Raw genomic sequence first — 15,456 nt, 5'->3', positions numbered from 1 at the left:
TAGGACATGTCTATCACTCTCTTTAAGGAAATTCTTAGAGGTATCAAGAGATGTAACATGGGACAGCTGTCTGAAAACAGATTCCACAAACTGTGGACTAAGACCCCATGTCAAAGCTGATCAAAACAAACCTAGACTAGGTATTGAGTAGGTCTGTCCCCTAGACACTAATTTCCTCAATGGAATTAAAACAATAAATAGGCCTTAAGAATCCTTTTAAAGATTAACTTCTAGTTAAATACCGTTCTTGAATCCATCATCTTCTTAGTTTTCCTTAAGGTTACATAAGAGGCTATCGTTGAAGATTCAGGTGTTGGTGATTTGGTCCTTGGAGGAACTACTCCAACAGGAAAATGGGAACCTAAAAATGAAAACACCAGTAAGTTCTACAAAACATCTTTCACACAACATTGCTTTCTTTTGAGGTACTCAATTTCTAATTAAAAACATTTTTTTTTAAATTTTAGAGAGATAGAACAAGAGAGCATGTGTGTGTGGGGGGGTGGGGGGTGGGGAGAGAGGCAGTGGGAGAGAGGGAATCTTAAGCAGAGCCCAATCAGGGCTTGATCCCATAACCCTGGGATCATCACCTGAGTGAAATCAAGAGTTGGATGCTCAATCAACTGAGCCACCCAGGAGCCCCTGACATACTCCATTTCTGAGGTTTTCAAAATCAAAAGGCAAATTTATTTTTATTGGTTTATTGTTTTAAAGATTTTATTTTTAACTAACCTCTATACCCAACATGGGGCTCAAACTTACAACCCTGAGATCAATAGTCATATTCTCTACCGACTGAGCCAGCCAGATGCTCCAAAAGGCAGATTTATCGTTTAAAAAGAGCCAGGGAAAATGTAGTAGCCTTCCATTAGTTACTCTGTCTAAAGTTCTACAGATTTTTTTTTAATTAAAAAATTTAATTATAAAATCAGTAATACTCAGTGGATCAGACATCTTCACAACAATCTTCTAAAGAAAAGAAGGTAAATGAACTGCAGTGTCTGCATTAATTTACTTCCTCAAGTCCATGTAGCTCATCAGCAGCATGGCTGGGGCTTCTCTCTGTTGTAGCCTTCTTTCCATTCACAGTATTTTCAGAGGTTGAAAAGGACCTTAATCCTCTCACATGTTGCAGATCAGGAAAGGAATGGCCCAGAAAGGTTAAGTGATTTACCTAAATGCCCTTAATTTCCATTTGGTTTCTTTTCAATCACCCTGTACTGTCTCAAGAGAATCCACTAACAATGTTAACAACAGTTAACTATAGGTAATCACTGTGACTTTTTTGTATTTTCAATAATTTCTAAAATGGACACACACCATAGAAAACAAAACACACAACACAAAATCATTAACCCAACAACAATAAAAGCTAAAAGTAAGTTAATACATAAAATGTATGTAGTTATATTGCATTAATTTTGTTTAAGTAGAATATATGCAGTATTATCCACTGAGGACACTAGAAAAAGAACAAATTATTAAAATCTCAATGGCTTACTTAAAATAAAAAAAAAAACAAAAAACAAAAACAAACCACTCTCTTTGAGCTCACTTAAAGTTACATCAACTAAGTAGAAAAAAGAAGTCTAGTTTCTCCCTCAAAGACAAATGGTACATCAGTCATTCAGGGTCCCTTTAACTTACACACCAAACAATCTGTAGCTTAGGCTTTAATATTGTTTATGAACTGTGTGAGTATTGTAAGGCTGTATATTTAAGAACATGAAGTGCTGAACTGCTACACAATATAGGTAATTCTGCAGTTCAAACTAAGAGAAAGACTCTATTATCCCAGTTAGTGATCCATTTTTAAAAGTTCTACTTTAAGTCATGTAGCACAAATTACACCATAATTTATCTGTGTATTTCAGACAATTTATTCAGGTGAGAGCTTATAAGTTAAAAAAAAAAAAAAAAACAACAAAAACTCAAACATCTAGGGATGCCTAGCTGGCTCAGTTGGTAGAGCATGTAACTCTTGATCTCAGGGTCATGAGTTCAAGCCCCACTAAGTGATCTCTTATTTCAGAGATCATAAAAAATAAAAATAAATAATCAGGGGCAGCTGGGTGGCTCAATCGCTTTAGTGTCCCACTTCGGCTCTGATCTGCAGGTCGGTCATGATCTCACAGTTTGTGAGTTCAAGCTCTGCATTGGGCTCTTTGCTGTCAGCACACAGCCCACTTTGGATCCTCTGTCTCCTCCTCTCTCTCAAAAATAAAGATTAAAAAAAACCAGACAATAGAATTCTTTCAAAAAAAAACAAAACAAAAAAAAAAAAACACCTAAATTTTAAAAGCAGCAAAACTCTGAAGAAGAATCCAAACCCTACAGAGAACATATGCCAGACAAGGTATTTTTTATGAGTAAAGATATGGCATTGACTTTTGTCCCCCCTCTCTGTACCCTCCCTCACTTATTCTTTGTCTGTCTGTCTAAAATAAAATAAACATTAAAAAAAAGTCTACTGATGAGTTGAACTCATTAAATAATTTCTAAATTTTGTAGACTTGACTGGCGACAATTATCCCTTATAGATCATGGGTTATTATGACTATGTAGGAACCAGAAAAAAAGAATGGAATAGAAAATGCAAAATCAAAGCATAAAATGTAGTCCTTATTTTATATATGCTCTAAATACTTTGCCCACAGGGATTAAGAATGTTACACATGTGATAAACAGCAACTCCCCCCCCCCCCCCCCCCCCATATGCTATTTGAAGAGGGTAGATGTTAGGTCTAGGAAACCAGTGCTGTTGAAATAGGGGCACTCTGGCTAGATTTACTGATTTCTTTTAATTTTTAAGTAATCTCTACACCCAACAATGTGGGGCTCAAACTTACACGTTCAACATCAAGAGTCATATGCTCTACCGACTGAGCTAGCCAGGAGTCCCTAGATCTATTGGGTATTTAAGAAAACCTAGGAAGTCCCAATTTTTATTTATTTATTTTCTTAAAATTTTTAGTTTGAAAGAGAGACAGAGAGCAAGAAGAGGAAGGACAGAGAGAGAGAATCCCAAGCAAGCTTCACATTGTTAGCATAGACATGGCTGTGCTCAGCGTGTGGCCTGATCCCACGAACCTTGAGATTATGACCTGAGCTGAAATCAAGAGTCTGACGCTTAACTACTGAACAACACAGGCGCCTCTAAAGTCCCAATTCTTAAAAATTTTTTATTATTTATTTTTAAAAATCTAAATCCTAGTTAATGTATAGTGTAATAATAATTTCAGGAATAAAATTTAGTGTTTCATCACTTACAAGTAATACCCAGTGGTCATCCCAACTAGTGTCCTCCTTAATACCCCTTGCCCATTTAGTCCTTCCCTCCACCTAACACCCCTCCAGCAACCACCAGTTTGTTTTCTGTATTTAAGTCTCTTATAAAAAAAAGAAAAAAAAAAAAAAAAAAAAAAGAGTCTCTTATAGTTTGTCTCCCTCTGTTTTTATATTATTTTGGTGTCCCTTCCCTTATGTTTGTTTTGTATCTTAAATTCCACATGTGAGTGAAATCATGATATCTTTCTTTGACTTATTTTGCTTAGGATAATACACTCTAGTTCCATCTACGTTGTTCCAAATGGCAAAATTTCATTCTTTTTGATCGCCCAGGAATGTTCCATTGTATGTATGTATGTATGTATGTATGTATGTATGTGTGTATCTTCCTTATCCATTCACCAGTCAATGGGTTATTTGGGCTCTTTCCATACTTTGGCTATTGTCAATATTGCTGCTATGAACCTTGGGGTGCATGTGCCCCTTAGAATCAGAATACAGGATACTCCTGTATCCTCTGGATAAATACCTACTAGTGCAATTCCTGGGTAATACGGTAGTTCTATTTTTAATTTTTTGAGGAACTGTTTTCCAGAGTGGCTGCACTCATTTGCATTCCCACCAACAATGCAAAAGAGAACCTCTTTCTCTGCATCCTCACCAACACCTGTTGTTGCCTGAGTTGTTAATTTTAGCCATTTTGACAGTTGTGAGGTGGTATCTCATTGTGGTTTTGATTTGTATTTCCCTGATGATGAGTGATGTAGTGCTGTTGAGCATTTTTCATGAGTCTGTTAACAATCTGGATGCCTTCTTTGGAAAAGTGTCTATTCATGTCTTTTTGCCCATTTCTTCACTAAAGTCCCAATTTTTAGATGTTGGCAACCAACACTTGTTGAGCCAGTGGCTCTGTTGGTTGAGCATCCTACTCTTGGTTTCCACTTAGGTCATGATCCCAGGGTTGTGGGATCAAGCACCATGCTGCTTAAGATTCATTCTCTCTCCCTCCCTCCCTCCCTCCCTCTCCCTCTCCCTCTCCCTCTCCCTCTCCCTCTCCCTCTCCCTCTCTCTCTCTCTCTCTCTCTCTCTCAGTGCCTGAGTGGTTCAGTAGGTTAAGCATCTGACTCTTGATTTGGGCTCAGGTTGGGATCTTGCAGTTTGTGGGTTTGAGGCCTGTGTCGGGCTCTGTGCTCACAGCTTGGAATCTGGAGTCTGCTTCAGATTCTGTCTCCCTCTCCTTCTCTACCCCTCTCCACTTGTGTGTGCATGTGTGCGTGTGTGCTCTCTCTCAAAAATAAACATTAAAAAAACAAAAACTATGGAAAAAAAAAAAAGTCTCTTTCTCTCCCTGTTTGCCCCTCTCCCCAGCTCCTGCTCTCTCTCTTTTTAAATTTTTTTAACATTTATTTATTTTTAGAGAGAATGAGAGACAGAGCATGAACAGGGGAGGGGCAGAGAGAGGGAGACAGAGAGTCAGAAGCAGGCTCCAAGTTCCAAGCTGTCAGCACAGAGCCTGACGTGGGGCTCGAACTCACAAATCACGAGATCATGACCTGAGCCGAAGTCGGACCCTTAACCGAGCCACCCAGGCGCCCCAAGTCTATTTCTTTTCTTTCTTATCCTTAAGCATGTACACTAAACTTATTAAAATATAAAGGTAATCATGATCATTACCATCCTCTGGAACAATACAAGGACTTTAGAACATGTTAATATCAACAAAATTAGTCCTGGTTATATGCTATTGGTATCCAATATTTTAGTTCTCTGCTTCTTAGACCTTCCCTATCTGACCAGTTTGCTTCTATCTGAAAACTGTAGAACTCTCTTAAGTGACGGTTAAGTGGCAAACTCTCTAGTTTTTATCTTTATCTTTACTGTTTCTTCAAGTTTTATTGACGCAAAATGTATAACTAAAATGAATAGATCTTAAGTGCACAACTGGTGAAGTTTTATAAATGTATTCTTACCCCTAGCTGCACATGCATATGCCAGTGTAATTATCTCAGTGAAGACAAAGACCATCTTCGTCACCCCACAAAATTCCCTTCCAGGCAATCCCACCCTTCTGCCAAAGACAACCACTGTTCCGTTGTCTATCACCAATAGATGAGTTTTGCCTGTTCTCAAACTTCACAGAAAGGGATTCATACACTAGGTCTCCTTTGTGTTAAGCTTTTTTCACTTAATATAATTTTTTTTTCACATTTATACATGTTGCTAAGTTACACATGTACATCTATCAGTAGTGTTTTTTAATTGTTAAGGAGTATCCCACTGTTTGAAGATAGCATAATTTGTTTATCCATACTCTTATTTACAGAAATACAGGTTGCTTCCAATTTTTATCTACTATGAATTAAAACTATGGTTAAAAATCCTTGTATAAGTTTTTTTGAGGAATGATGTTTCCATTTTTCTTAGGTAAATATGTAGGAGAATTGCTGGATATAATTGCATGTTCAATTTTTAAGAAACTACAAAACTGTTGTTCTTTCTTACACCACCATCAGAATTGTGTTTGAGATCCAACTGTTCTATGTCCTAACAAACACTTGGTAATCTTAATTTTAGCTATTCCGGAAGGTGTGAATTATGATTTTAATTTGCATCAAAACTGCATTTATGCTTGATCAATTGTAAACTTTTTCATATACTTGTATACCTTATTTGTTAAGTGTCTAAGTCTTTTGCCTACTTTCTTATTGGGTTGTCTTTATTATTGATTTGTAAGAGTTGTTTATATATTCTGAATACGAAGCCTTTGTCAGGTATATATACTAATGATATTTTCTCCAATTCTAATGGATAGAAGTTTTAAATTTTGATGAAATCTAATTAATCTCAGTTTTCACAGAGAGTACAGCCTTTGGAGGGTTCCAGCTTTCCTTGAGGAGGTGTCCTCTCAGACTTGGTTTTTTGTTTAAAAATTTTTTTATTTATTTTTGAGACAGAGAGAGAGACAGACAGACAGACTGAGAGAGGCACAGGGGCAGAGAGAGAAGGAGACACAGAATCCAAAGCAGGCTCCAGGCTCCAAGTTGTCAGCGCAGAGCCCGATGTGGGGCTCGAACCCACAAACCATGAGGTCATGACCTGAGCCATAGTTGGACACTTAACCAACTGAGCCACGCAGGCGCCCCAAGACTTGTAATTTGTTCAGGATCTGAGCTTTGTCCTGTCACAAGGCACTTTAGTGCTCCACTTAACTTATTGGATCCCTCCTATTACAAACTGAATTATGACTTTCTAAAATTCATGTGAGGTCTTAACCCGTGATGTGACTATATTTGGAGATAGAGCCTATAAGGAGGTAATTAAAGTTAAGTGAGGTCATAAAGGCATGCCCCTGATCCAACAGGATTGGTAACCTTCTAAAAAGAGAGCTAACATCAGAGAGCTAACATGTGCTCTCTCTCTGCTTGTACTGAGAGGAAAGGCCCGGTGAGGTGCAGCAAGAGGCAGCATCTGCAAGCCACGAATAGAGTCTTTCCCTGAAACCAAACCCAGCTGGACCCTGATCTTGGACTTCTACCCTCCAGAACTGTGAAAACAAATTTCTGTTGTTTCAGCCACTCAGTCTATGATATTTTGTTATGGCAGCCCAAGGAAACAAATACACTACCTTTCACATAAGGTGAGCGTCCCTTTCTTTACTTTTCCTTAACTTGTTGAAGATTCTCAAAAAAATTTAGAATGGTATCACCCAGCAATTAGAATCACTTTCTATAGGAATAGGAGGATTGGCCAGGGCATCTAGTTAGCTATACTGCTAAAACATTTGTTTGCAGTTTAATATTTCCTGTGCATTTATAATAATATGCACCATTGGGGCACCTGGGTGGCTCAGTTGGTTAAGCATCAGACTCTTGATTTTGGCTCAGGTCATGATCTCACAGTTGGTGACCTCCAGCCCTGCATCAGGCTCCACACTAACAGCATGGGGCTGTCCAATGTGAGGCTTGAACTCACGACCCCAAGATCAAGAGTCACATACTCTACAGACTGCCAGCCAGGTGTCCCTGCATATAATTTTTAATTACTCAAAATCTTAGCTACTAACAGCCTACTGGTGACCAGACAATTAACACATTATTCTGTATGGTACTTGTGTTATATACTGTATCCTCACAATAAAGTAAGCTAGGAAAAAGAAAACCGTATTAAGAAAACCAAATGGGGGGGTGCCTGGGTGGCTCAGTTGGTTAAGCATCTGACTTTGGCTCAGGTCATGATCTCGCGTTTCATGAGCTCAAGCCCCGCACTGTCAGCGCAGAGCCTGGAGCCTGCTTCGGATTCTGTGTCTCCCCCTCTCTCTGCCCCACCCCTACTTGTGCTCTCTTACTGTCTCTCAAAAAAATGAATAAATGTTAAAAAAATTTTTTTAAAAGAAAGCCATATGGAAAATACATTTATAGTACTATACTGCATTTATTGAAAAAAATCTGCGTTTAAGTAGACCCTTATAGTTGAAACTTATGTTGTTCAAGTCAACTGTATGTGAACACACACACACACACACACACAAATTTTGGTGAACCATTTACACATTCTCCTATACAACCACAATTTCACTTAACCGTCGATAATCTCCAGAACATATTTAAGTTTCCATAATTGTCCCAAGAACGTCTTTAGAGACTTAAAATTTTTTTTATTAAAAAATATATAGGATTTTATTTATTTATTTGAGGGAGAGAGAGAAAGTGCAAGCTGGGTGGGGTGGGGGTGGGAACACGCTCAATTGACTGAGCCACCCAGGCGCCCCATTGAGACTTTTTTTTAAACCACAATCCAATCAAGGTTGAAGTATTGCATTGTATCTGGCCTTTTCTACCTTTTAATCTTGAATAGTGCCCCCTCTATCCTTTTTCTTCACAACACTGAATAATGACCAGCATTAAAAAAAGAAAAAAAGTCTGGCTCAGTTGGAAGAGTGTGCAACTCTTGATCTCAGGGTTGAACTAACAACCCCAACGCTGGGTGTAGAGATTAGTTTCTGGTAAAAATAAAATACAATATAAAAATCAGAGTACACCCATAGTAGTATTATTTCATGGAATTTGTTTTTTAGTTTATTTATTTGTTAAGTAAACTCTACGTCCGATGTGGGGCTTCAACTCACGACCCTGAGATCAAGTGTCACAGGCTCTACTGACTGAGTCAGCCAGGTGTCCCTCAGCCCTTAATCTTTTATGTATAATTCTGAAACAGAAAAACTTAAAACCTCCCTCTCCCCAAATCTCAGGAAATGGAAAACTTTTCAAAAGTTTGGCATATAAACCTTTTTAGTCTTTATCCCACTTAGGATGAATATTCCAGGAATGTTAATTGATTTCAAAAGAGGATGCTGCCTCATGCCTAGCTGAAATGACATGTAATATATGGTTTACATATGGGTCATGTTACCTTCCTAATACCTGAAATTTCTGAATTAAGAAGCTCATCAGATTCCACAGGTTTCAGATAAGGGACTATGGATTTGTCTATGTATTGGGCCAACATGTACACTGAGCTTATTGCTAAAATGTCTGAAAAACACAGGAGATAAAACATATCCTAATGCTGACCTTTAACAGAAGTTTCCATTTCTGAAACAGGTTCTGATTTTTCTTCTCCATTAGACTCATCAACTTCTGCCACTGTTGTTAACTCTGGTTCACTCTTGTAGAGTCTATAATCCGGACCCTTGAAAAGAAGATGTGCAATTTTAAAACAAAAGAACAAAAATTGCTACAAGTTTCTTTTAAAATGCTTACCTCAAATCAAACCTTGAAAACTAAAAGTCTCAGCCGGCTATATTGGGGACAGCACAACTGACATATATGTTACAGCTAAGGTGGAAACAAATCTGAAATATTTTAATCAGTAAAAGTTTTGGCTTTTAAATTAAAAATATTCCTCTTAGGGACAAAGTCAGAATATTTTTTATCATAGTAAAACTGAAGTCTGAAAATAATTATATCATATTAACTCAATTGGCCCTATTCCCTACCTTCCTACTTCTCTTTTAGCTTACCACATTTTACATTTATTTAACCCCAAACCTCTTATTTTCAGCTTCCATGGATAATGAATGTTTCTCCTTGACAATGTCCATATCCTCTAATAGTTTTCCTAGATGGAATGGCCCATATCCCAACCCTTTTATCATTCCTAGAATGATCTTTTTCATTCTTGCTTCCTTCTGATCTAAATATATCATTTTGTCTCTAATATCCTGAAATGGTATATTTAAAATAAGACGTCTTAGACAAATGTAAAGTAACCACTTTGCAAAAACATTAGAAATATGAAATTATGAAGTATTAAAATTATAAAAACATTAAGAAATGAGAATGGTAAAACCAAAACAGGAAAAACACAGATAATAACATTAAATACAAACAAAAACCAAACAAACAAAAAAGCACTGGCTAAAAGTGGGGTTATAACAAAAAAAAAGTTTGAGTGTAAAATAAATTAACTTTCAAAAATGAGAGGGCATGTACATGATTGATTATTCTGTGGCTATTGAAGCCACTTACACAGTGAGATCCATTTCTTGGATATCCTTGAACTTGATGAATCTTCTTTTCTTCAGGCAGATGGACTGGGCCCCTGCTATAACAGAGCAAGGAGCTGCTATCACTGGGCAGAGGGGGGATTATGGGAGGCTGCTCTGTAAAGTCATAGGACCGAGGAAGTGGAGGACGAGGTGGGACTACTTCCTCTTCCTAAAGATTGTAGAATAGTCACCTTATTTAGATAAGCATATTGAATTAAGTATATCTAAATTCTTTGCAATGGTAAGTTAACTTAAAAATCACTTTAAGATAATTAAAGGGACACTGCCAAGCCAAAAGTCAGTCTCATACTGAAAAGAAAAATAAAGAATGTTTATGATAGCCAGTAACTGGGTCTTAAAAAAAAGTTTTATCTAATTTTTTCCTGTAACATTCAGGTTAGCTTTAATCTGAAGCTCAAAATCAAAACAGATGTGAGACTACAGTGTTTCACTTTAAAAGAAGAAAATAATTAATTTAAAAATCTTATTGCCTATTTGTTTTTGCAATTTTTAAGGGAAAAAATAAACATCTTTTTGTTTGGTTTTAATATAAAATTCAAGACCACAAATGCTTTCAGTTAGGTTGACAGTATCTCTTTGTAGTTGTAATTTCTTTATGGTATGCACGACACACAGCGAACTTATCTATCAATCATCCTATAAATTTTACCAAGAATAAGACACAATGATAAATATTCAAATTACTTATATTAGAAAAAGTATGACAATGTTAAAGTTCTAACATAAATGAAAAGTAATGATTTTTTTTTTTTTTTTTGCATTAAGGGAAGAAAAATTGCCATCTGTTAGAAGGATCAAATTACTGAAACAGCGAAATTTCAAGATTAAAACAATAACTTAAATATATTTAGGAAACATTTTTGTTATGAAGAAAAGACAATTAAATTCCAATTCATGTTTTACACATTTAAAATAATTTAGAGATAGACAAACAATCCAAACTTACCTCGTTTTTGTACTTAACTGTTGAGAAAGGCTTTGATCCTGCCATACCTATTAAAAAAATTATAAAACATAACTTATACTAAACATATCTTTTAAATCCACATAAAAAAGGAGTAATTTCATTTATTTTATTTTTTCTAAAAATTCCATTGTTAAGTAGTCTCTACAGCAGACATGGGGCTTGAACTAACAAATCCCGAGATTAAGAATCACATACTATACAGACTGAGCCAGCTGGGCACCCCCATTTCACTTATTTTAAATGAAGTTTTCAGTTCTAACCCCTCATTTATTAATGTTTTCAGAATTGGAAGCCAATTACATTAAAAAATGCAAGTTAAAATATCTAGTTTATTTTTATTTTTTAAGTTGATTTATTCTTTATTTTTGTTATTATTTTTGAGAGAGAGAGAGAGAGAGAGAGAGAGTGAGTGAGTGTGAGTGGGGTAAGACAGAGCATTAGAAGTGGGCTCTATGTTGACAGCAGTAAGTCCAATGCGAGGATCGAACTCATTAATACTGGGCTTGAATTCACAAACCGTGGGATCATGACCTGAGCCAAAGGTGGATGGTCAGTCGACTGAGCCACCCAGGCGCCTTTAAGTTTACTTATTTTTGAGAAAGAGGGGTGGTGGAGGGACAGAGAGAGAGAGACAGAAAGAATCCCAAGCAGCCTCCATGATGTCAGTGTTGAGCCTGATGCAATGTGAGATCATGAGCCAAACCTGAGCCAAAATCATGAGTCAGACACTTAACTGACTGAGCCATCCAAGTGCCCCTAAAATATCTAGTTTAAATAAGAGTACGGGGGGGGGGGGGGGGGGGGGGGGCGCGCCTGGGTGGCTCAGTCGGTTGAGCGTCCGACTTTGGCTCAGGTCATGATCTCGCGGTCCGTGAGTTCGAGCCCTGCGTCAGGCTCTGTGCTGACCGCTCAGAGCCTGGAGCCTGTTTCAGATTCTGTGTCTCCCTCTCTCTCTGACCCTCCCCCGTTCATGCTCTGTCTCTCGCTGTCTCTAAAATAAATAAACGTTAAAAAAAAAAAAAAATAAGAGTACAGGGAAGTGGGTTTTCTGAAGTACTGTTGATGTAAATATAAGTCAGTACCATTTTTTAAGAGGGCAATCTGGCAGTGACTATCAAAATGGAAGATGTGTGCTCATTTCCCACTTCTTCTAATCCATAAGTACTAGCATGTGTGTTTAGTCATATATACAGTAATGTTCATTACAGCATGGTTTATGATAGAAAAAAAACAAACTCAAAACCTGGAAATAAACTACATGTCCAAAAACACAGAAATGGACATATTATAATTCATCTATACAATGAATTCTTACACAGCTATTACTGCATGGTACTGTTAAGGAGAAAGAAACCAAATTGTTGAAAAATAAGTATAGTATGATTCCATTTTTTGTTGTGGGGAAAAAAAATTCCTAAAAGCAAAACATTTTGTGTGTGTATAATTAAATACATAAAACACTAATTTATTTTTGTTGTCGGTGAGGTTGCCAGAACTTTGGTTTTTTACTGTCTAAACTTGTGTACTGACTCAATGTTACAGGAGTGCCTGTTTTCTGATGTCAAAAGTCCATTAACAAAAGAAACCCAATTCTATGTATCATTCCATTTATTTTTAAAAAAAGTTTATTTATTTATTTCAAAGAAATTTCTACACCCAATGAGGGGCCCAAACTCATAACCCTGAGATCAAGAGTTGTATACTTTTCTAAATGAGCCAGCCAGATGCCCTGTGTTACTTCATTTAGATATAATATTATGGTCAATTACTGCAGAATAAAACCCAAAGGTAATTTACCTGTTTCTGTAGTGCCTCTTTGCTGTTTGTGTTTACTCAGTCCTTCCATGACATCTTGAATTCTCCAAAGTTCTTTCTGAATCTGTGCACGCTGAATTCCTGCTGATTCAGTCTATCAGTAAAAAGACATCACATACAGGAAAAAATAAAGTTGTAAACTAAACTAAGTATATATTTTAAAAAATGAGAACTGCAGTAGATTAAGTTTTGAGGACTATGAAGTCTCCCAATTTTGCAACTTTTGTGGCAAAGATAAAAGTCAAAAAAAAAAAATTCAGTTTCTCAGACCTAAGTGCATTATTTCACTTCTTTTCAATAAGCTTTGCCTTGCATTATTGCTGATCACAAGAGACTAAAACATGGGAAAAAAAAAAAAAAAAGAAAACAAAATAAAATAGAAACTCACAAAACCCAAATTAAAAAAAAAATTTAAAGGAGTATACTAATTTCTTAAGTACTAGAAATTCTAGAAAATAAAATCATATTGGTATTATTGGTCTTACTGAAAGTAAGATTCTAATAGAACTCTATGACTTTATCAATACTTCTGATAAAAAGAATTATGCTTTTTTGGAATGTAAATTTATTTTTTTAAAAAAAGGACAATGAAGTAAGTACTAACTGTCACAGTTACCAAAAAAATTTTTTTTTCACTTAATATATGTTTTTGACAATCGTAGATATTAGAATAAAATCAATATATTTCATTAGTAAGCTAAAAAGTCCTCCAAGGGGTGAAAACATGCTTTCAAAGTCTGTAAATGTAAAGACTATGTACTAATGCTGCTTCAAAAAGGCACTACACAACCTTAGTTATCCAGTTTTCTAAGCTACAGGGCTGGAAGCATCAAAGTAAATGAAGGAAATATTCACACAAGAGCCAAACACAATGACAACCCAGAGATGTGAATACTGACATAGACTTCTAGGGAGTGAATTTCAGTTATAAAAACCAGATATGTGCACATGTCCTATACAGAATATATATTATTTTTGCAGTAATTAAAAAAATATATAGTTTTGCCTATCTGAAAAGTATACAATGAAAGTCTCATTTTGTATTATTTCTCATTTATCTGATTACTGGTGCAAACAATATTCAAACACTTGTTAGCAATCTGAGTTTCACTTTCTATAGATTAAAGCTGGTCATATTCTTCATCCATTTTTCTAATGTATTGCTTTTCCAAACCAAAAAGAAAATTCCTTGGAGATCTAAATAGTAACTTTTGTTGAATCAGTGGTCAACAATACTTCTCCCCAGTATGCCATCTTTTTAAGTTTGTTTAAGCCATTGTCTTGACTTATTACTTTTTATTTTTATTTTTATTTTTTTTTTAATTTTTTAACGTTTATTTATTTATGAGACAGAAAGAGACAGAGCATGAACGGGGGAGGAGCAGAGAGAGAGGGAGACACAGAATCGGAAGCAGGCTCCAGGCTCTGGGCCATCAGCCCAGAGCCCGACGCGGGGCTCGAACTCACGGACCGTGAGATCGTGACCTGAGCTGAAGTCGGACGCTTAACCGACTGAGCCACCCAGGCGCCCCTTGACTTATTACTTTTTAAAAAGTAGGTTCTATGCTCAACATGGGGCTTGAACTCACAACCTTGCGATCAAGAGTCGCCTGCTCTACCGACTGAGCCAGGCAGGCACTCTGTTTACTTATTTATTTAATAAACACTTATCAGTATGTTTTATATGCCTGATACTATTTTAAGTGCTTCAAAAATATCAACATATATTAAGCCATTATAATAACCCGATAGAGGTAGGCACTATTATTTTATAGTCGTGAAAACTGAAGTACAGAGTTGTCATGTAACTGGTCTATGTGTAATGTTCTCTCTCATAGAGTGCCTTGTAGTTCTTTATATTTTCAAAACAGTAACTATTGTGGCTTTTATTATACCTTTAAAATATGAGAACCATTTTGTTAATTTTTTCAAAAATTTCTGGATGAAATTTGGTTGGGATAGAATTTGAGTTTATAGGAAGAATTTTTACTGAGATAATGTTAAAGCATGCCATCCAGGAACATGGTATACTAATTCCACTTCTCCATTTATGTCCTATAACATAGAAATTACATTTTCATGATGAATGTTTTTGTTAAGTTAAATCAAGTTAAACTACTTTGGCCTGAAAGCTAAAAATGAATTTTCTCATTTAAAACATTTCTCATTCTCAAAAACAAAACCATCCAAGATTATGTGACAAAGCATATATACCTGCAACATCTAAATATTTTAATATCTGGCCTTATACAGAAAAAGTTTGCTGACCCATGGGTTAGTTCTTAGATATTACAATTTTTTTTCCTACTGTATTTAGTATTTAAAAAATTTTTTTTAAATGTTTAGTTTTGAGAGAGCCAGGGAGGGGCAGAGAAAGAGAGAGAGGGAGACACAGAACCCAAAACAGGCTTCAGGCTCTGAGCTGTCAGCACAGAGCCTGATGCGGGGCTCAAACTCACAAACCGTGAGATCATGACCTGAGCCAAAGTCAAACACTTAACCGACTGAGCCATCCAGGCGCCCCGTACTGTATTTAGTATTAACCCCACTGTTCAATATAGAAGTCACAACCACATGTGGCTACTTAAATTTACATAATTAAAATTAAATACAATGAAAAACTCAGTTTCTCAGGCATACTGGCAACATTTCAATTGCCCAACAACTGCATGTGGCTAGTGGCTACTATACTGAACAGCAAAGATGGAGGACAGTTGGTTTTCTCCGAGTCAACTTCACTAACCTTTACTCCTTGTATTGACTTGTCTGTTGAGTCCACAGAGTTTCAAATGCAGATGACCAAATTTACATAGGGTCA

General features: G+C 36.3%; 1 protein-coding gene across 10 annotated transcripts in view; it reads right to left on the bottom strand.

Moving 5' to 3' along the window:
• The window catches only part of PLEKHA5 (pleckstrin homology domain containing A5), a 241,300-nt gene that overhangs the window by 12,177 nt on the left and 213,667 nt on the right, over positions 1-15,456 (bottom strand). For 9 of the 10 annotated variants that reach the window (XM_049625159.1, XM_049625163.1, XM_049625162.1 and 6 more), the window contains 4 exons: positions 12,621-12,732; positions 10,803-10,849; positions 8,859-8,976; positions 243-361 (listed from right to left, as the gene is read on the bottom strand). In XM_049625159.1, the coding sequence (XP_049481116.1) occupies positions 243-361; positions 8,859-8,976; positions 10,803-10,849; positions 12,621-12,732 (396 nt within the window). Of the gene's footprint in view, positions 1-242; positions 362-8,858; positions 8,977-9,815; positions 10,005-10,802; positions 10,850-12,620; positions 12,733-15,456 lie in introns of all 10 variants that reach the window. The other variant, XM_049625171.1, reaches the window with a different exon arrangement.

Source organism: Panthera uncia, chromosome B4 (genome assembly GCF_023721935.1).
Source record: "Panthera uncia isolate 11264 chromosome B4, Puncia_PCG_1.0, whole genome shotgun sequence".
NCBI classification, from domain to species: domain Eukaryota; kingdom Metazoa; phylum Chordata; class Mammalia; order Carnivora; family Felidae; genus Panthera; species Panthera uncia.
This window is presented reverse-complemented; position numbering and strand designations above follow the sequence as displayed.